At 35.5% G+C, this 23,178-nt stretch overlaps 1 protein-coding gene across 1 annotated transcript; it reads left to right on the forward strand.

Annotated features, from left to right (window-relative positions):
- The first annotated feature begins 11,100 nt into the window (after positions 1-11,100).
- Positions 11,101-22,175, forward strand: LOC131159666 (uncharacterized). The gene is made up of 8 exons (XM_058114740.1): positions 11,101-11,412; positions 11,649-11,757; positions 14,084-14,199; positions 16,618-16,737; positions 16,955-17,044; positions 19,904-20,055; positions 21,220-21,484; positions 21,809-22,175. Exons 1-8 carry the CDS (start codon positions 11,173-11,175, stop codon positions 21,959-21,961), a joined length of 1,245 nt encoding a protein of 414 aa, XP_057970723.1. The 5' UTR covers positions 11,101-11,172; the 3' UTR covers positions 21,962-22,175.
- Positions 22,176-23,178: the final 1,003 nt, after the last annotated feature.

Raw genomic sequence — 23,178 nt, forward strand, 5'->3', positions numbered from 1 at the left:
TAATTATAAATAAAGGCATACAAGACACTGATCTCCCGTGAGATTAGGTAAAAAGACATGAAACTTTTTTAAAATTTTAAAAATTTTATGTACCTCCCGTGAGATTTTAAATTCTCACATACTTTCATAAGGTATATTTAAGATACTTTATAAACTTATAGTTTGGTTTATCTAATACCTAATCATAAGTAGTTAAAATCTATACATTTACTACTAAAATATAAATTATGAAGTAAATTATGCTTTCATAATTCATAAATATTCTAACAAGGATCGAGTATAAACTTATATAAGCAATTCAAAAAAAAAATCAGTTCAATTGTAAAAAATTTCAATCAATTTAACATTAATTGCTGCAAAATTAAATAACAATTTTATCATACAATTTTAAAATTTAAAGTATTAAGGTGTTAATTCAATTATTATAAGCTGTTATAAAGATTAAATTATAAATATATTAGGAAGTTTCAAAATACTAACTATTTTATTTATAGACAGTTTTTAAAACATACTAACTATTTTATTTTTAGAGAGTTTTTTAAAGTGTTCATTATTTTACTTATTATCTCATAAATTAATTCATTTGTTAAAGTGGTTATAGAAATCATTGATTCAATTACTACCAAATTATTAATTCATTATTAATATTTGTTAAAAAAATAAAAGTAAAAGTTTAATTTAAAAAATTAATCCATTTATTAATGATTACTAAAATTGTTAATTCAATTATATTAGAGATTATGAAAAATATTAATTCAATTATTACATTACCGATTTAAAAAATAAATTATAAAATAGTATTAGTGAATAAAAATACATCGATAATTTAAATCATTATTAACAGTTACAAATATATTAATTTAATTGTTCTAAGAGGCTACAAAAATTAAATTATAAATTTATGAGAAAATTTAAAAAATTAATCTTTTTACTTATGAAGATTTTTAGAATATTAATTCTTTATTTTGTTTCCATAATTAATTCATTTATTAACAGTGATTATGGAAATTATAGCTTCAATTTCTTTCATCAATATAATTAATAATAGTATTTAAAAATTTAAATTACAAATTTATATTACAAAACATTCAATTCAGTTTTTACTAGTATGGAAATTTTTAGAGTTTTTTCCCGTTTTATTATTAAATTTAAATAAAATATAAAATAACACTCTGATTGGGAAAAATTTTCTCAAAGTAATGCTCACGTAATCTCGCAGCTTCATGCTGCGAGATTTAAACTGATGAGCTGCTCTGCCTTCGACACGTGGCAACGAGAGAACCAACGGGAAGGTGACACGTGGCGGGGCTGGAACAAATCTCGCAACTTGGAGCTGCGAGATTTCAAGAGAGTAGCCAGCGGGAAGGTGACGCATGGCATAAATCTCGCAGGACCAAGCTGCGAGATTTGCCCCGAAATCCATTAGCGTTGTGACACGTGGTAAATCTCGCAGGACTATCCTGCGAGATTTGCTTCGTCTGCTCATAATAAAAAATAAACGCTAAAGTAATATATATAAAAACTCAACCTGAGTTTTGTTAGTAATAATGAGACAATTTTTTTAAGGAATACTATATAATATATATATATATATATATATATTAATTTCTCAATATAATATATGAATTAATTTAAGGTATTCTTTAAAAATTAATGGGTGCTTAATCAATTTAAGATTAGGAGTTTAAGTTATTGGACTCTTTTCCTGTTTAAAGTATAGCAGTCAAAACATTTTTCTTATTTATTATTTCTATTTAAAATTTTTCAATTTTCAAGGGCATAAAACTTGTGTCATGTGTGAAATGAATAGACAAGTTTTTCTAGACTATGTTCAAATGGAACAACATTATACCATTGTTGTACTGATTTATAATTAATTAAAAAATGTTACCTAATTAAGTCAGGTTCAAAAATTATTTTATTAAGGAATTATATTGGGAATGATAAAAAATAATCAATTATTATATGCATGTGGACTATTGTGTAGAAACAATTTTAATAGAAATTCAATTTACAACCCCCGAGTCATCAAGGATGGGACAGTTAAAAAATATTTGAAAATCGATTTTAAATATAATTAAAGCGTGACATAATAATTTCTTGCATGTAGTGGTAAATCAAGTTAGAAATTTTTGAACGATGGAGGGGAAGAGATTGAGACAACATTGTTTAGTTTTATATTTGTGAGACGTCTTTTATAGAATATTATTATGTGACCCAACAAAACAAAGTACTAATCTATTGGAATTTAACTGAGAAATGATTAAAATTATACCAAAATTACCTTAGGATACTATCATATGGGTAGGTAGATTATTCTTATTTAATTTATTATTTTGAGATAAGGTATATAATTGTTTTATTAAAAATTTATGTATTAAAACTCGATTACAGTTGAATACAATAAATAGTCTTAAACACCTATGACACTAGTTTCCACGCATACTTAAATGTCTAATTTGTTTTCATAGTCTTGGAAAATTATACGAAAATTAGCTTAAAAAAAATTAAAGCTATTTTTTTTTAATACACAAGTAATCTTGCTTTGACTGCCCACGATACTAAATACACCGTGAAGAGTAAAATCCATTAACCAAATACCATACAAATTTTAGCAATACGAATTTTGCAGTAAAAGATTCAATTTAAGGAATTAACTTAACTAGACATGCAAATTTTAGTGATACGAATTATGTGTCATTTTTTATATTTGGCAGTATTGAATTCTTTAGAGATATGAATTATTAAATGATATATACAAAAGAAAAAAAAAATCAATTATATACAAATGAAATCAAAACAATCAATGATATACATACAAATCAAATGTAATTAAAATAATGCTAAACTACTCTATGCCGCAGCGAGGTCGTCTCCGGGGTCGTGGTGGCTGCCGTCTACGTCTACCCTCACCCTGCTGGTCAGCATCATCAGGTGTCCTGTCCCGTCGTCCTGGATGTGGATCCTCTCCCCTAAGAGGTGCTGCATAATCATCATCATCCATGCGGAGTGCATGCGATGAGAATTGATACGATGTCTCGGGACGAGAACGAGGCGGCATAGGGGGTGCATCGACCTCCACCCCATCAAAAAGATCGTCCAATAAAAATGACATCGATGGGGTAGCAGCAGAGTCGGATGGGGCATCAGTCGGTTTGCTCGATGGTCCGGCAATATCAACTGCAGTGGAAGGCGCATAAGGCGCTGACGAGCCAAACAAGTACTCTACCTGTACGACCGGTGGGGAGGACATGGGAGTCCGTGGACAACTAGAGGAGGCATGTCGTCCTCCTCATACTGGAGCTGGTCGACCTCCTTGTGCTGGTACATTAGGTTGACCTCCTCGTTTTGGGATCCGTCGACCGTCCTCGTGGACGAGGTCCAGTACAGCACTCATCAATCAGTGGATCGCAGGACCCGACGAGATCTGGTCTACCTCAATGACTATGTCAGCCTGTAGGATATGAACATATTTTATTAACGCATTCAAATCGGAACGTATATATCATAAAATTAGTTGTGGCATTAGTCTTCTTACGAGGCTCAAATATATAGCAGCAGTCCTATCGACGAAGCGGCATGTGATAGACCTATACCAAGTGAAGTATGGGTCATCTAGACGCATCGGACCGTGCTCCGCCACTCCTCGTATGATGTAGTCTCGCCGATACTCCCACGCATCGCGTATCAGCTGGACGATGTGGGGGTCTGCCTCTAACCAATGCTCCTCAAACTGTGTGCCCCCTTGGTAGAACAAGGGCTCCACATACCCATCAGCCCACGCTTGGTTGGCCCTGTGATGATCACCCATCATCAGAACGCTCGGATCAGACGGCCCTAGATCAATCCTGTAAAATGCATCGTTGCATCAAAATAAATTATATACAAAAAAAGAAGGGTGTGAATGAGTCTCAAACTGCATACGAAATCAACGCGACAGTCTAGCTGCATCGTCGGGGTGGGTCTTTCTCGGACACCTTGTGCGATTATGTCATTCTTGATGACATATACTGCACGTACTCCTCTTCCTAGCTTCCCTAACGTCCATCTCATTGTGTATACGGGAGCTCCTAGGATGACCTTTGTGTCGAGCATACGCTGGATTTGCCTGTATAGTCGGCAACGACGATGCTGGCCAGTATGCCTCGTGCATAATCGACTGAAAATCCGCCGCATATGTCGCATAATGTTCGGCGGTGCTCCAACAAGGCTCAACGTATTGCATGGCATTCAGTCGTGTCTCCGCACACGCAGCGAGAAGGTGGGAGCATGGAAAGTGCAACGCTTTCCGCTTCCCACACGAGCATACGTGCACATCCTGAATGCACAGGGTTTGCACGTTGTTTCCTTTATGAGGTCCCAACTGCGCAGTTGTGATGCTAAAAGTACCTCTAGACCGGTTGAACGTCGTCACGCGATGTCCGATTGCCTTCAACTTCCTTCTTTCCATCGCAAGTAATATATGAGGAGTTAATGCATTTCCTCCTGATATTGCATTACGAGCAACCTCCCGTCGGCTGTTAAAATAATGTGCAACGCGATAAAATGTGAGTTGCACAAGGGCAGTGATTAGGAGGCTACGAGCGCCCTTAAGGACGGCGTTGAAACATTCAACGAGATTTGTCATCATGTTCCCATACTTTCTGCCACTGTCGTGGCACTGAGTCCACATATGAGGAGGGATCTGATCAAAGAACATCTTCATGGGTTCCCCACCCTCATCGAAGACCCTCTCCATCCACATGTTAAACTTTCTGACCTAATGCTCCCTTCCCGCTCGCTCAGTCATTCGCTTAAGATTGACACTGTGCACTTTCGTACTGAAGTTGCTTACCACGTGTCGAAGGCAGAATCGGTGGTGCGCACGTGGTGGCTGCCAATCGGGATTGTGAGACACTGCAACGAGGATCCTTGGATGCCTATATGATATAAGGAAAATGTCGTCCCTGTCAGTAATGGAACGAAGACAACACAGAAACCAATTCCATGTGTCCAAACTTTCCTCTCACACAATAGCGAATGCAAGGGGAAATATTTGCCTGTTTGCATCCGGGCACGTCGCAATAAGGAGTTTTCCCTTGTACTTACCGTACAAGTGTGTCTTATCTATACATATCATAGGAGGATAGTGAGGAAAACCTTGAATAGATGCTGCGAATGCCCAAAAGACTGATACAAATATTACGGTTTGATCGCTGCCTGGTATAGGGTTCCACCTCGACTTGACGACAGTACCAGGATTATAAGTGCACATTGCTTCCATTCACCTAGGCAAAGTCTGATAAGACTTCTCCCAATCGCCGAATACTTGGGCAATTGTCTTCTGTTTGCCCAACCAAATCTTCTTATATGAGATGGAATAGCCGAAACGACGATCTATGAATTCTTTCAATGTAGCGATTGAGGTCGACGCATTACCCCTTATCATATTCACAATCTCCCTAGCAATGAGGGACGACGTGATTTGGCTATGGTCTTGCGAGAGGAGTTCATTCAAGCATGTGTGCGAACCACCATATTGAGTGATTTCAAAAAATCAGTGTTTCTGACGATACATCGCATGCAGTCTCCAACTGCATTCGGAGTTCTTACACCTAACAACCAATAACAGTAGGGTCGACTGCAGGACAAGGAAGTCATGGTGCGTTCGAGCGTGGTATATGCGCACAACAGCTATCAATTGATCTTTCGACCCGAATAGCATCCCTTTACTTAGTTTTGATGATTCATCCCAACGAGTTACCCGTATAGGAAGCTCGTCACCATGGGAAAAATCTGCAGCATTTACGTCAATTACACCATACATAGGAGGTTCGTCCATGAAATCAGCCGTATATGTCGCATTGTTCGATTCACGGGGGGGTGGGTCCACATCATCGGGGAACTCGTTCGTCCCTTCACCAATTTCCTCCTCGTATGTGTCATCTTGTAAATGAACATCGTTCGTGATGTTCATCCCCTCGTCTAGCGCGTTGTTCGCTATTGCGAACAATGATCCTGGTTGTTCTGCTGAAACTTTTTTACAAACACCATGATAATTCGTGTCAATAGTAGGTCCTTCTTACGTTTGTGGCTCGAATGACGATCGTGGACATTCGTTCATATCCACAATAGGCATCCCACCAACATCTAGATCTTCTTCCTCCGCTTCCACGTGCTCAATAGACGTTCCCGGCTGCCCATCTGCGGCGACACCCATCTGAGGAATGTTTTCGACATACAGTTGCACAGTCAATATATGTCGTCCTTAAGCAGTGTGCATCCAACACCATGCGCAAATCGTAATCATCAGTTACGGGAACAAACTCATAGAAGATTGTATCATGATGCCCCTTAATCGGGTATCTTGCGGTTACCCGCAATGCATACTGATTTGGATCAATATGCAAGTACTTGTATATCTTCGTATACAATTTAGTTAATTTACACCTATGGCCAATTCGAATAGGTCGAACTGACGGAATACTATAACTAACACCGGTTTGTCCGATTATAATGTTACCCTCCATGTACAACAATACCAGAACTGGAATACTGTTTGAATTTCCTGCCATCTAGATCGACGCTCAGGAAATATAAAAGACCTACGCAAAACAAAAATTTTATGTATAAGTGATATGCTAAGTGAATAGTAAACAAGAATTATTTTCACTACGTTCATGTGCATGCAATATTCTCTAAATGTTTCACTTGTCACTTTGAAAATATTCTTGCATGCAATTCTGACTTTTCTACAAAAAGTCGTATCGAAATTTCGGCAACATGCCGGGTGTAATTTGAACATTTACCCATTTTTACAATGACCCTGAAACGTTTGCAGACAATATAATAATATAGTTTAAGCATGCGAGAACCTATGATATCTACCAGCATGCAATTCACATCATTGCATCAGCAATGCATGAGACATTTAAATTCGTGCTTAGAAAAAAAAAAGACTTAATCACTTGATAACAACGTATTTTTTATACTTATAATAAAAGTGAGCGTCCTAATACTACTTGTATGAGAAAATGTTTGACAAAGTAGTGATGATGAAAAAAAAATCATGTCTTTGAAAATTTGAACCACAAATATTGAAACACTACTTTATTTTTTTTTACGAACCCTAGCTAACATTTTGAAGTAACACAACGGTAATATTTCTTTTACAACATATTTTTCTACATTAATGGATTAGTTAATTATGAGTTTGGTAAAATAACAATAAACATAAAATGATAAGATCTTAAATAATATGGATTAGTTGATTATGAGTTTGGTCAAATAACAATAAACTTAAGCATAAGAGTAGTTAATAAATTTTAGATATCAAATTATTACATTTTGACTAAAAGCAATTGCATACATATCAAATTCTAAATAATTGAGTGTAATCATAGTTTAATAAAAAGTAATTACAACCACTTTTGGGCATCAAAATTTTTAAAACTTCTTACAAGTTCCATGGTTTCATCATCATTAAACTCTACACCATTTTTATTATTTCTCATTACTCTAATGTCATTTGATGCTATTCGAAATTTTGAATTAGACACAAAATTTTCCACTCCCTATTTTTAAATATATATATATATATTTTTTCCGTTTTGCATTCTTGTATTTTTTATTGTTTATGAAAATTTTCAATTTTCTTTTTACCAAATTCGTTTGCAGCAAGCAACGACTTTAGGTTAGCTAGAGGCATCATCATCCCCATCAAACCAATAGATCATTATTTCATATCCTAAAATTTTGCAAAATGATTTTCGAAACTCCAATTTGCTTACTAGATATAATATATAATATCCAAAGATTAATTAATTTGAAGCCATGAGATTCTAATTTTTAGGAGTAAATCTTATAATGAATGCGTTCAAGTGGAATAATTATTAGCAAGAAAGTATTTTTCAAAAGAATATTCATAAATCACTTAGCAAAAATCCCTAACTTTGAAATTATGCCTAAAAATATTAAAACAAAATGTGCACGAATTAAGGTTGTGTTTAGTGTTTAAGCTATTTGAGGTTTTTGATTTAAATTTGTATAAATTTGAATAAAATTTAAGGCAAAACATACAATCTGCAATCAAAGTTTTCAAATGTGAGACAATGTAATTTACTGCAACATCAAAATTAAACAATTAAATTCGACAAGTAAATATAAATATATTAATAATAAAGAAACAAAAAATTTCTGTAATGTCCCTCAATAAAATACTACATAACAAAAAAATAATCAACCCGAACCTGTGGATAACGAGGACTCCTGTCATACACAGCGGAAAACCTACGCAGCAGTAAACATAAAAATCCATACATCCATCCATAAAACATAATACCAAAGCTTTTATAACATTATAATACCGTACTCTTGTACATATCTATATACATCAAAATATCTCTAGGGTCACACAAAATAACTCTAACCCTAGTACAAAAATCTTACCCTCCTCACGGGGTAATCTTTCTAACTCAACGGCGGCCCTGACTCGCCGGTCTCTTAGGGGCTCCTGAAAAATTTAATAATGATGGGGGTGAGACACTTTTCAGTAAGGGAAAATAAACTAAATACAGTTGTGTGACAACATGAATATTTAAAATGCTTATACATATACAGTACATTTCATAACTCTGGAAATAATCATAATATTATACTAGATGATCATGTACTTTCATATTTGTTAATAAATCATAACATACATACATAAACATCTGTAATAACTCGTAATATTGAAAATCAACCTAGGATGAATAGTTAGCTAATGTCATGTATTACCCCCCATGAGGGGTTGTGCAGCCCGAAGGCGGGATCCGACAATGGCTGGCCGACCACTGCCGAATCAAATATGTCTGTAAGTACGATGGGCCCGCTGCACCCTGGTCCGGACTACCAGGTGGACGTCTACACTTTACTAAAAGCCTCATCGACCATCCATCTCCTATCCCCTCATGGGACGGTAGCACTAATAAGGCCTCATGCCAAAATCAACCCATAGCTATGGTATCGAGTTCCTAGTCTAAACTAAACTAACATCATGGTTGTGATAACATATAATACATGATTATACATAACATCATTACAGCCTCGTGCCAGAAACATAGATACGGCCTCGCGCCGAAATCATAACAATGACCTCGTGCCAAAATCATAGTAAATATGGCCTCGCGCCAATAACATAAATACGGCCTCGTGCTGATAACATAAAATACGGCCTCGTGCCGATAACATAAAATACGGCCTCGCGCCAAAATTGTTTCAGGTATATACATTCTAAAAATACATCGTTCATCATACGATCATCAAAACCATCACAATATAACTCATCGTTTCATAATACCTGAAAATGTGTTTTACTTGTAAAAGCATTCCTATCTTATCTCATTTCACGTAAAATAATATTCTTGCCACATATGCTCTGTTAAAAGTCATACTAAAATCATGATTTTTCTGGTATCTCATACATACATATACATTTTTCTCATAATGGCAGTATTTTCCAAACATACGTTTCATATATGATAAACAATTATAACATAGGCTTTTCTGAAAATAGATGTGCTCATAAGTAATAATAACTTGCATGGAAAATATCTGCTTTAGTTTATTCCCTTACCTGACTACTGAGAAAGCCCCTCAAATTTCTTAGCCTGACCCCCGTAGGATTTCCTACTCAATACCCTAAAACTCAAAATCCCCAGTACTAAACATCAGTATTTCTATGCGTACATCAATTCCTATAACTACCATAAAGTCTAATTTGGCTTAAAAAGCCTTACCTCAACTTTAGGATGATTTCCAATTTCGTTTTCCCGACGATCCGCTCCGGCAAATTTGCAGGGAACTTCGCCAGGAGCGTCGTGGTAGCCTCAGATCTTCGATCCGGCGTATAACCAGCCCAAAATCGAAGAGAGAGAGTGAGAGAGCCGAAGAGGAGAGAGAGAGAGGAAACTTAAAAATGAATTTAAAATCGGATTTTTCATATTTATAGGCGGCGGAACTCGTTGACGAGCCTGATCTTTGTCGATGAGTTCTTCATAAATTTCGTCGACGAGACCTTGTATTCGTCGACGAAATTCAGGCTATCTCAGAACCCCTCTCGGCATTTTCTCATCGACGAAGCCCTGTGTTTGTCGACGAATTCTCTTAAGCCTTCGTCGACGAATCCCTGTGTTCGTCGACGAAGCTTGGCAGCTTCCTTCTTTATTTTATTTGTTTCCCTTCCCTTTTCTTTTCCTTCCAAAATGTAATGTCGTCGATGAAGTCTACGGCCTCCTTCCGTTTCTGTTTCTATTTCCCTCTCTCTTTATTATTTAAATTCCATTTAAAAATTCGGGTCGTTACAATTTCATTCTAGGAACAAATTAATACATTATTCAAAACAATCGTTCTTAAATTTTTTCTTAGTATTATGTATGTCAGTTAAATTTAACAGGCAAGCAAAACATGAAAATAAAATTATAAAATTTTAAATCAATTAAAACTAACCTTTCTCTAGATGCAGCAACGAACCCAAATAATCCAAACGAAACTATGAAACGAATCCAACTCAAAACAGAAAATTTCTCAGTAAGTAAAAAAATAAATTCACGTTTTTGCTAAATAAAAAAAAACCTACCCCATCTTCTCCCTTAAATAGCCTCGCCTTTGCTCAAATGGTCACCTGCCAGCTCGAATGGTAACTTGCAAGCTCCAACGGTCCTCTCTGCAAGCTCTTTCTCCTCTGCAATAGTCTTCTGAGAGCTCGGGGAGGTTTTGAGCAGACGAAACAAATCTCGCAGGATAATCCTGCGAGATTTACCATGTGTCACAACGCGAATGAATTTCAGGGGCAAATCTTGCAGCTTGGTCCTGCGAGATTTGCGCCACGCGTCTCCTTCTCGCTAGTTGCTCTCTTGAAATCTCGCAGTTCCAAGCTACGAGATTTACTCCAGCCTCGCCATGCGTCACCTTCCCGCTGGTTCTCTCGTTGCCACGCGTCGAAGGTAGAGCGGCCCATCAGTTTAAATCTCGTAGCATGAAATTGCGAGATTACGTGAGCATTACTTTGGGAAATTTTTTTTTAATTAGAGTGTTATTTTATATTTTATTTATATTTAATAATAAAACGGGAAAAAACTCGAAATTTTTATTAGCACAAAATACTAAGCCCTTCATCCATCACTATTCGCCAGGCAACAGTCGGCAGACGCCATGGCTGGGGCTACCGGAGGCACAGGCTCGTCCAGTCCGTCACCTGCTCCTCCCGCTCCCAAAATCCTCCTAGCCAAGCCTGGCCTCGTCACGGCCGGTTCAGTTCCCGGTAAGTTCGGCCGACCTGCAGGCACTGGCGCCGAAGACGATGGCGTTTCGCTCCGTTCTCGTCTTCCGCCGCTCGCTTCTCTCAATCTTCTCTCCGATTCTTGGGAGTTCCACACCGATCGCATACTACCTGTATTTTCTCTCTCTCCAAGTATTTTGAATTTTTTTAATGGTTGTTTTCGTTTGATTTTGGGAGTTGGATTTGATGCGGCCAAGAATTTTTATTTTTATTTTTTTGGATTTCTCTAGAAATTTTACTTTATTTTTATTTTCTCTAATTGCATTTTCTTGTCACAGCGGAAAGTTGCTCAGAAAAGGGTAATGGTTCTGATAAATTTGTTTTTGTCTTCTGTTTTGTTTTGGGGTAGTTTCTTACGGATAATACTGAGTTCACGGTGGTTGGGGTGATTGGTCCACCTGGTGTGGGCAAGTCGACGATCATGAACGAGCTTTATGGGTTTGATGGAAGCTTATCTGGTAAATTTCTACTGTAGACATGCATGTTCTGGATGTTTGCGTTGTCTACGCACGTTAGTATTTGCATTTTTGGGTGATAAATGTATTTTAATGTACGCTTGTTCCCTAGCATTATAGTCCTGCATAATCCCTGTTTGTTAGAGCATGTGCAAAGTGCAACTAGGATGATGCTCTGTTTTTTTCGCTGGGGGGCGTGGGGGATGGATTCCAGAACTTAAATTTGTATTTGTGTGGATTTGGACCCAAGTTCAAGTTCAAATTCAAATCCAAATCCAAATCCAAGTCGAGGATTCAAACTATAAGGTCCCAAATACAGAAAGAGCAGTGAGAACCTTCATTTGGATGTAAACATGACCTTTGGCTGGAAAGATTACTTGTCTAGTTGTCTGTCACTAAGGATTTCTGGGTTTTGGCTTCTATTGGTTTTGCTTACCTATTATTAATGCATGTGCTGATGTTGAAGAAACCTTTAGCCGGATGATGCTATGTTTGAAGTCTTGCCTGTGTATATATCATTTAACATGCCACACACGCAGTTGGATCCATGACTTGAAAAAAAGGTTCTATACTATGAAATTCTGATGCTATAGACAAATCTCATGATTTATGAACTTATTTGCTCACTGATGGTTCCTCATCATGGAAATAAAACCCACCAAACAGATTGGTTAAACAAATAGTTATATTTGCCTCTTCCTTTGGTGGCTTTTAGCAATGAACATTGTTGGAACTTGAAGTACATTTATGTTAGGGACAAAGTAAAAATAGGTAAGTCTGTGCATGTAAATTATGAGAAATTTTAAATAAAACTAAATACCCACTTTTGTTTAAAAAAATTTAGCAATAACCATGAATATGACAATGATTATATGCCTTTACGAATGCCAAAAGATTCACTCTTTAGGTTCATATATCCTCAAATATCGTATGTCATTATTGAGATAATATACAAACCTAAAGGTGCACCAAAATCTGTGGGGAGCCAGCACACATGAAACTCCACTCATGGCAAGAAAAGTTCAATTTACTGATCAAAATGAAAAAAAAAAAAAAAAAGGGTTATGGGTGCCCGACTAGTAAATAAGAAGACCAAAGTTCACGACCACATTCCTTTCCATCTTTGACATATTTTCAACTCGATTCTCAGCAGTCATCTCCAAATGAGTCCAGCTGCCATCTCTGGTGTAAGTTGTTTTATGTTTTGGAGATGTGAATATGGGTGATTTTTACAAGGGTGAATCTTTATGGTTTTGATGAGAGTCAGCTAGGGAAAGTGTTGTGTCAATGAACTATGTGTATTGTTCTTGGAGTTTTGTGGAAGGAAAGGAGCAATAGAATTTTCAAGGACCAAAACATGCCATGTTTGAGCTTTATCTTCTTGTATTCTAAGTGCATTTCTTTGATGATGTGAAAAGGGATCAAGGGATAGCTCTCTTGTAATTCCCCCCCTTTTTTCTTACTGGGGTACATCTTATTCTCTCCTTCATCTTCCTGTATTTTAAGTGTATTTCTTTGAATGATGTGCAAAGGGATTAAGAGCTAGCTCTCCTGTAATTTTCTCATTTTTACTGGGGACATCTTATTCTCTCCTTTATGCATTCTCTTCTTCTTTCTTAATGCCTTTGTTTCCAATGAGAAAGGTTATCTCCATCGATAACATGTAATATTATAATCCATTCACTAAGCAGTGTCGGAATTTTCTTTTCAGTTTCACCTTTTTATACTGTTCACCACGGATAGAAATTGTTCCTAGGGCATGCTTCTGCCTTAATTATTTGGATCATCTCTGAGATTTAGGAATTTGAAGGCGTTAAATTTTCCATGAGCACAAAATTTGTTAATTGTTGAAGAGTAGGATGGCCTGTTTAGCCTCACTTTGGTGTTTGTGAATGGTTTTGTTGGAGGAATTTCTTTAACTGACTTGCAAAGAGATTGGAGCCCTTCTATATTAGTTGCTTATTTTCTTGTTGTTCCCCCACCCCCCTTTCTTTGGTTTTCATGGTTTCTTACTGTGGCTTGTTATACTTTCTCTTTCTTCAATTAATATATTTATTTTCTTATCTCTTCTTCTCTCTCTCTCTTTTTTTTTTTTAAATTGAGTTTGAAATTGAGTTGCCTCAACTAATATTGTAAGACATTTATATTTATCTATGCTTGTAGAATAACTGTTAGTATTTAATGAAGCTGCAACATTGTGTTCCTAATGATGATTCACCACATGTAGTTTCAGCATGTGATGTTGTTGCATTACGACCCATGAATCCCATTCCTTCCTATATCTAATGCAGGGGTACAACATGATAATCTTTGCTGTGCTAATTTGCAGGAATGCTACCACCTTTTGCGATACAGTCAGAGGAGACAAGGGCAATGGCAAGGCACTGTACTGTTGGCATTGAACCAAGGATATCTGCTGAACGGATTATACTTCTTGATACGCAGGTTTATTTTATTTTGTTTAAAATTTTTCCAATAAATTTATTGAGTGACAAATGTAATACATTAGTTCCATACACACATGTTATCTTTTCTGAAGTCTTATAACACCTGATTGTGAGAGTTAGAGCAATCTGAGTCAATATAGAGTTAAGAAGTCAGAATTAGAGAGACGTAATGGAAGCAGGTGTTTGTAATTGACTAATTGATGGAATCAATGCCCAAAATGCATCTAAATCTCAATAGGAGGAACTGCATATCCTTCTGAAATTTTTTTCTTCATGATTTCTTTGACTCTTTTTTTTAGTGAAATGTCGTCTAATGTGCAATTGTGGCTGAATGCAGCTAGCCCTGGCCTTAAGATGTTATCCTGTACCATATTGTCAAAATGCAGAGGCCAAATCCTTGTTGATGGCCCTGCTTGTTGAAATGATCTTCATTTGACAAATTGGGGCGTTTTCAAATTGACTGCTAAACTAATGACAAATTTTACACTTTTATTAACAAAATCAATATGTTTCTAAGCAAATTGTTGTATAGGGTGCACTAAATGATGGCTTAAAAAATCTATTTCAAGGGTACAATTGTACTAACATTCCAAGAATTGAAAAATAAGAAGTAAAGAATTAGTTTTGAAGTTATAAAAAAAAAATTTGAGAATATGGTAAGTTAATTGATGTATAATCGGTTTGCTATCAATAATTTAGTGAGAATCTGGTACAATTTAGTTTTAGTAGGAACAAAGATATGTTAATTTTTTTATTTTTTCCTCTCTCTCTCTCTCTCTCTATATATATATATGTATGCAATCACATATCAAGTTTTTAAGTTAATTTCAGTGCAATTTCTCTTTAGGAACAAAGATATGTTGATTTTTTTTTACTCTCTCTCTCTCTCTCTCTCTATATATATATATATATATATATATATATATGTATGCAATCACGTATCAAGTTTTTAAGTTAATAACAGTGCAATTTCTCTTAAGTGTGTCCGATGGATGTCATGTTTATTTTCCAAGTCACTGTCTTAAACACCTAAAAAATGTGGGGAAACTGCTTCATTAGATTACTTTGTGGGGGCCCAGTCTAACATAGTGTGGTACCTGATTGTACAGCCCTGACAGGCAAGCTCATGCTTGTCTGGCATGAATTTAACAAGCAGCGTGGTGAAATGCAGTTGCTCTGTTTTTTTACATGGGTTGCTGTGCCCTTTTTGACCTATTTTTGCTGCAAATGAAGAATCTGTTCTTCAGTATAGTTTTTAAGTTATCACTTTATTCCCTCCTTTTTTAAATAGGGCAAAAGATACTCACCTCCCCATACGTTTTTCAAAAAAATAAGGACCTCCCTTGAGGTTTCAAAAATTCCATTGACCTCTCTTGAAATTTCAAAAATGACATAGACCTCCCCAGAGGTTTGTCAAAAGATACAAACTTCCCCTCAAAAGATTTGTCTTTTTGCAAAATACAAGGGGAGGTTTGTGTTTGTTTTGGCAAACCTCAGGGGAGGTCTCTGGGATTTCCGAAACCTCAGAGGAGGTCAGTGTCTTTTTATCAAACCATAGGGGAGGTCAATGTTTTTTACCCTTTTAAATGTTAAGAATTTACAATTTGAAGGATTAATTTGGGGGTTGCACTTGGTGTATTTGTGTGTGTTTTTAGTGATGTTTCCCGTCTTTGTGTTACTACTTCTCTATCCTCTACCTTGACTAAAATAGAATTGATGATTGAGGACCGCAATGTCTTGTGGAACTTGATGGGTCATTAGGTCAATTGCATCTGGTTGTGAGGGAAAATTCTTTGATTGTTGGCAACTTTGTCAGATATGTATGAACAGAATCCAGTAAATAGTTATGCTGCTCTTCTCTTTTACCTTGGCTCTATAATTTGTTCAGCAGCACTGTCTTAAATTTCGACGAGACCATTGAAACTTCTGTCAAATTTTCCCTTTTTCATTAAATCCAAACTGCAGTTGATTTCCATTATTTATTTCTATTCTAGAAATAAATTTTCCTGCTTCCCTTTGGTCCTACTTGAGTTATTTAGTTCAAAATCTTGCATTATTAAGTCTATTAACAGTTTCTAAAGTTCATAAAATTTTTTTCATGCTTCTTATTTATTTCTATCATGTTTTTTTTCTTTTAATAAATTGAAATCAGCATTGGAAATTTTTATATTTTTGAAGCCTTGAAATTTTAGTTGGAACAGAAATTTAAAACCTTGGTCAGCAGGAGCTATAAAAGGTTAGGAACATTGTATTACATATGCTGTATTAGCTGGTTCTTGAAATAGAAAAAAATTAACAAAACAGCCTATATTCAGTGCTTCTGCTTTACCTGAGATGATGTGATGCAGTATCTTATCCATACTTTCATTTTTAAGTGGGGAAACTCTTACTTTTTCCCTTATTTATTAACATGCAGCCTGTATTCAGTCCTTCTGTTCTAGCTGAGATGATGAGACCTGATGGTTCATCCACAATTTCAGTTTTAAGTGGTGAAACTCTATCTGCTGAGTTGGCTCATGAATTGATGAGCATTCAGGTAACTGCAAATACAAATAATATCGTAGAATTTTCTGTTGATTTAAAAACAATGAATACTTAGAATGCATTTTATAGTTTCTGAGATTAGGTTTTGATTGTAGAATTTTTTTTTTCTTATTCCATGTTGCCACAAGTATATATATTTTGAATATTTCTGGAGGCAAAAGGTCTAATTTATTTACCCTTTTCTGGCTTGTTGCAAGGAATCCTTCTAGCTTGGTGTTCTCCTAGCATCCATTTGTAACATTTTGCTGGTGGTATCAGAGGGAGTTCATGATATTAACATGTGGCGTTTGCTGTTGACGGTATTTCTTTTCTCCTTTTGTCTGTTCGATGCTCCTTCTAGTTAGAATGAATCAGCAAGCAAATGCTCCTATTTAATTTAATGTCACTGTTTATCTGAAGTTTGCGGAGTTATGATTGGTAAGTAGTTAAAAAATATGAATTTTTTATTCACCTTTCTAGATAATAAATTGTTTGATATATTAAGATGTTAAGTTTGATGCAAATAGAGCTTTGTAATTGTATAAATATTGACTATTTGCATACACAACTCTGATATATTTGAATGCTTTTCCTATTGATGTAATATGGAACTCGAGCAATTGCTCTTATATATAACATAGTTATGAATTATGATTTATCATTGTCTCAGTTATTGTCTCTTTTCATCCACACCTCCCCTAATCCTTCTCTGTCCTGAAATTGCCAATTCAACTTCTTTCTTGCAGCAGTAGTACACTTGAAACTCCTGCATTTATGTAGAGTCATATTACAGCCAAGAAACTAATTGCATTGTTTTGACTTTTGTGTCAAAAGATCAAGTTCAAAATGGCTTTTTGTTAACCCCCCCCCCCCCTTTTTTTCTTTGGTATAAACAAAGAATTGTGTTAAAGGAAGAAAGAAGGATTAAGATCAAGAAAATAGGAAAGGAAAATGGACAAAACCAGGGAGAACAGGATGTCCTCCTATTACAATAAGAAATCAACTTAACAGAGAGTGACCATGGCAACAGTTTCTCTAATTCTGGATGAATGGAGATGCACTGTCTAAATAACCACTATCATATATCCTGTTTCCTGTGTTTGCATGGGTACTAGTTTTTCATTTTTTAATAATTGAACCTACTCTTTAAGTTTTAAGTCTGTCATGTTTAAGGAATATCAAAGACAACAAGAAATAAGAATGGGCATGGAAAGGATACAGTGGCTTATTGAATGTACATATTGCTTTAGTGAGAAAGTATCTTATTTTCTATTAGTGCATACAAAGGGCCTGTTTGGTATTGCAGTAGCAGTGGGTAGTCACTGTTATTGATGTTGGTGGTTGCCATTACAGTTTAGTTAGAATTGATATTAGCTGTTGGAACCGTGCTTAAATAAAGCTAAATTTTGGAGCATTTGCAAACTGTGGATCTTTTGTATCTTATTAGCTTTTGGCAACCGCTAATGACAAAAGTTAGACCCTAACACTTAAAATTGTATAATTTAGCATTTGAAAATCACTAGGAATTACCAAAGGCTTACAACTTATAAAATACTGCAACCTGCAAAACCATTTCAAAATGTTGATCCAAACTCACACTATAGTTAAGCAAATCAAATTGTAATTTCAAAAATGTTACAGACTTGATCTTTTTCATTTTTAAATTTGATTTGGTTGGTTGACTTGCATTAATTTAAACTGACCGTATAAGAGTGGTGAGAAGCCTATGTTCTGTCTTAGGACTCATTCTGCATGAATAGTTTTTGATTGATCTGCTTTTGATTTTTTTGTTTTTTGGATTGCAAAAGAAATATATTAAGAAGGAAAAGATAGAGAATTACAATATAGGAGAGTGCAAAACATCCTCATAGCAGGGAAAACAAAAAATAAAATAAAAAGAAAACCAAAAAGAAAACAGAAATAAGGAAAAAAGAATGAACAAACCCTAATTAGGAAAACTCCTCTTTAAACCCTTCCCTTCAAAATTGATGGAGCATTGAAGCTTTGCTAATTCCCGCTTACCTATATGCACTTTTCTTTTAGCTCCATTCAGTAGAACTTCAGTTCCTCCACGATCAGCCGATCACACTCCCATTCCATCCAAAAGATCTCTGCAGCAACATTTTGCTCACTGATCTTCTCCACAGGGATAGGGAGAATTCTGCCATTGCATTTGTTATTTCAGCCAATTCTCGCCCAAACTCTCCTATTCAAAACCTTCAAATCAGTTCCTGACATTGCTTTTTCCTGGGCATTCAAATGTTGGAGGATGGTCATTAATATTCTCTAGTAGTATCAGGTACCCATAAATCTCATGTTGTAATGTGTGTGTGTGTGTGTTTTTTATTTTTTATTTTTTTATTTTTATTTTTAATGCACTTTTTGGTGGTACTCTGAATGAAACTTGTCTGGCAGCTCTTTGCTTTTTTTTAATTTTTTTTTAATTTTTTAAATATGTATCCTATGGTTAAGGCCACAACTATGGTTGAACCTGATCCAGCCTAAGCCCAATTTTGTTCCAGAAATTTGGTATCCCAAAATGACCTTAATTTAGCTTGAGTAAGTATGTTGGATGGCCAAACCCAACTCAATTGTAACAAAATATTGCAGGATATCATTTTTTTAGCGTGAGCTGATAATTTAAATATTACAAGTGTTATCCTGCATCTGTAAAGAATCTTATCAGTTTATATGACGGTGTGGTTATTGTGAGATGTGACTGAAATATTTTATAAAATCCAAGAAATTTTAATGGTCATTCTTGAAACTGTTGGCCTTGTTTTTCTTTCATCCCATCTGTGCTGCTCCTTTTTCTTTTTCCTACTGCATCTCTGCCTTTCCATAATAGGCCACTTCTAATATATTATTCTCCTCCTTTTTCCACAATCATCATGTTTCCTGCCCTCCTTCTCTATTGTTCTCCCATGGCAGTAGAAGGTGCTAAGAGAGAAATTTTGGTTTGTGCTTCAGTCGCTTCTCTTTTTTCTTCCTGAGTCTCAGCTGGCCTAGGTTAAGCTGCTCAGTCCTACTTCAGCCAAGTGTAATGAAGTGAACTAGGTTTGGCTTGGGTTGGCAAGGGTTATAATCTGCATGTATTAAGCTGGGTTATGGATAACATCCAACCTGAACTGGCCATATGTTTATTTTTAATTGTACAATATTAATTTTATCATTTGCAGGTTGACTTGTTGAAGCATAGTATTCCTGACCCATCATCGTTAAGCTTTTCCCATCTACAAAGCTCTAATTTGGGATCTGAAAAAGAAAACAAAGATAAAGTTCAAGAAGGTGGGGAAGAGTATTTGGCTGCAACTGTTTTTGTACATACAAAGTAAGTATTCTTTTGTCAGCATCTGCGACAAAATTGTGTAGGAATTTTATGACGATTCTTCATTTTCATGTTTCATTGAGGCATGTTGGCTTTTTTTTTTTTCCCTCTAAAATCCATACTAAACGGATCCTTTCTACTCTCTTTTCTATTGTATTTGAAGAGATAATTCATCATCTGGAAGGGAGTCCTCAAAGGAGTCAGAGCCATAACTTAGAATGGTGTTATGATAATGATCAGTGTCATTTTTAAGAAGTGCTATGGATGATTGGTTTATGCATAAGTTTAAAGAAATTAGGGTTGTGAGAACACATTTGGTTTATTTAGAGGACATCCAGAAGCATCAACTATCTTTGCCTCATATTTATATCGCTGCATGCCTATATTATCTATGAGTAACAATAGTTCTTCTGAAGCGCAAACTCATTTAGTCACCAGTTGGTATTCCTGACCCATCATCGTTAAGCTTTTCCCATCTTCAAAGCTCTAATTTGGGATCTGAAAAAGAAAACAAAGATAAAGTTCAAGAAGGTGGGGAAGAGTATTTGGCTGCACCTGTTTTTGTACATACAAAGTAAGTATTCTTGTGTCAGCATCTGCGACAAAATTGTGTAGGAATTTTATAACGATTCTTCATTTTCATGTTTCATTGAGGCATGTTGGCTTTTTTTTTTCCCTCTTAAATCCATACTAAACGGATCCTTTCTACTCTCTTTTCTATTGTATTTGAAGAGATAATTCATCATCTGGAAGGGAGTCCTCAAAGGAGTCAGAGCCATAACTCAGAATGGTGTTATGATAATGATCAGTGTCATTTTTAAGAAGTGCTATGGATGATTGGTTTATAAATAAGTTTAAAGAAATTAGGGTTGTGAGAACACATTTGGTTTATTTAGAGGACATCCAGAAGCATCAACTATCTTTGCCTCATATTTCTATCGCTGCATGCCTATATTATCTATGAGTAACAATAGTTCTTCTGAAGTGCAAACTCATTTAGTCACCAATTGGTATTTTTGTCATAATTCAATTCAGAATTTGATGTGGATTAATATTTCAAGATTAATTTGTTAGCATAAGAATGGATATCATGTTGTATTTTGTTTCAACAAAGAAATTGAGACCTAAAAATAACACACCTTATTTTTATGTTCTTGCTGTGTGTAGGCTCAGAGATGAGGATCTTACCCCATTTAATTGTGTGCAAATGAGGAAGGCACTTGCACAGTACTTCAGCTCTTCTCTATTTATGAGAAGAAATTCTGGAATGGCCAAAGAGCATATCATTCCTTCTGCATCTCTGAAGACCCACGACAATGACTCACAATCAACACCTCTAAATCTATTTGTAATACCATTTAAGAATAAAGATGACTCTGCAAGTGTTCAGTATGAAAGCTATAATTCTATGTTGTGGAAACTAAGAGATCAGGTCTCTCTCTCTCTCTCTCTCTCTCTCTCTCTCTCTCTCTCACACACACACACACACACACACACACACACACACACACAACAACAGCAACAACAACAACCAAGTTAGTTTACTAATGCATTTAATTTTCCCTTCCATGCGATTTTCATTTATTGGACCAAGTAATTTAGTTGTTCAGACAAACATGTTTAGTGGATGTTCCAAATATACATGTTAACACAGGCTGGGGTTGACTCCTAGAATTCTCTTGAAATTTATATTTGCAAGGAGAACATGAGGCAGTTCATTTTTATTTTATTTCATTTTTTCTCTTTTTGGATGTAGGTTTTATCCATGACTTGTCCATCCTTCGCAAGGACTGTGTCTGAGCGTGACTGGCTAAAGAACTCCGCAAAGATATGGGACCTAGTGAAAAAGTCTCCCATCATTGCCGAGTATAGCAAAACACTTCAAAGTTCAGGGATGTTTAGGAGGTAGCTTCACTTCTATTGTTTTCTCTTTGCCTATTTTAAAGGAGATGATGTAGTCAGATGGATTGTGTAGTGTACTAGACTGGTCGTAGACTATTCATTTGAGTGTTCATGTACCCTATTTCCTCTTAATGGATTGAGCCCGACTGTTGTGAGGCTTGATTAACTGGTGAGTTTTTCCTGATTGTGAATTAGCAAATTGAGAGCCGAATTCTTCCTCCTCTCCGTTTTTCCTTTCCTGTGTTTTTTCTAATTATTTTTTTTATAAATAGAATTCATTTTTTCATTAGAAAGAAGACACCAAGGACACACGTGTTTTTCTTGGTGCATCAGCCTCTGATATGATATCTTAAACAGTGGGGTTTGTGACACGCTGCCTTCTTGTTTAATGCATCAACGAGGTTAACAATTTTGAGTTCTTTATGGGATGGCAAAACAAGCCTCCATGTTTCTTTTAGTCTTGCAAGCAGTGAATAGCAGATATCTAGTACTGGTTATTCTAATTTCTAGCTCGGCTGCCTGCATGCCATGCGCTTTCGTGCTTTAATGGAGTTAAATGGTCCCTTTTGGCTCCCTAAGTTATTGGAAATGCTATACCTTGATTACTTATTTGTTTGATTTTGGTTCTTTTAAGTTGTTAAAATTTCTAATCTAAATGCTTGAGTTATAAATTTTTGTGATGTAAATTAGTGTTGACCAAATGTGCATGTTGTGTACCGACTTCGTTTTAACATGACTCTTGATTTAGATGATGCGACTACCAAGGTTGTTATTGATGAAAAAGGGTTTGTTTCGATCTCAAGTTAAAATTCATCAAAATTTTAATTATTCTAGGTAATGTTTATTATAAGTATAGATTTTAAAATTTATATTTGTATTTGAAAAAAAAATGAATATAATTATATGCAACATTTATTTAAATTCACTTAAGTTGAAATTAAAATTTGCATTTCAACAGTTCAAACATTTCCTAATGAAAAAGCTACATGGTGTCTGAAAATGTTGATGTCCACTATCCTTGTAATGCACAAAGGCACTCTAGCAAATAAAAATATGAAATAGTGTACACTACCTTACATGATCTTAAAAAACTCAGTCTCATGCAGAACTCAAAAAATATTAAAATAAAATAAAATAAAATGAGAATATGAAGGAGTCCATTTCATATTTGATTATCAAGAAAAAAATAAAAAATATAAAAATATACCAACCAATAGCAAAAAA

This window comes from Malania oleifera, chromosome 7 (genome assembly GCF_029873635.1).
Source record: "Malania oleifera isolate guangnan ecotype guangnan chromosome 7, ASM2987363v1, whole genome shotgun sequence".
NCBI classification, from domain to species: Eukaryota; Viridiplantae; Streptophyta; class Magnoliopsida; order Santalales; family Ximeniaceae; genus Malania; species Malania oleifera.

Bases quoted from the DNA above. Each gene is read 5' to 3' on its own strand.
- LOC131159666 (XM_058114740.1), top strand. From the start codon at position 11,173: ATGGCTGGGGCTACCGGAGGCACAGGCTCGTCCAGTCCGTCACCTGCT. The intron at 17,045-19,903 runs GTATTTCTTTTC...TATCATTTGCAG, and splicing joins TGTGGCGTTTGCTGTTGACG to GTTGACTTGTTGAAGCATAG. The intron at 20,056-21,219 runs GTAAGTATTCTT...TGCTGTGTGTAG, and splicing joins ACTGTTTTTGTACATACAAA to GCTCAGAGATGAGGATCTTA.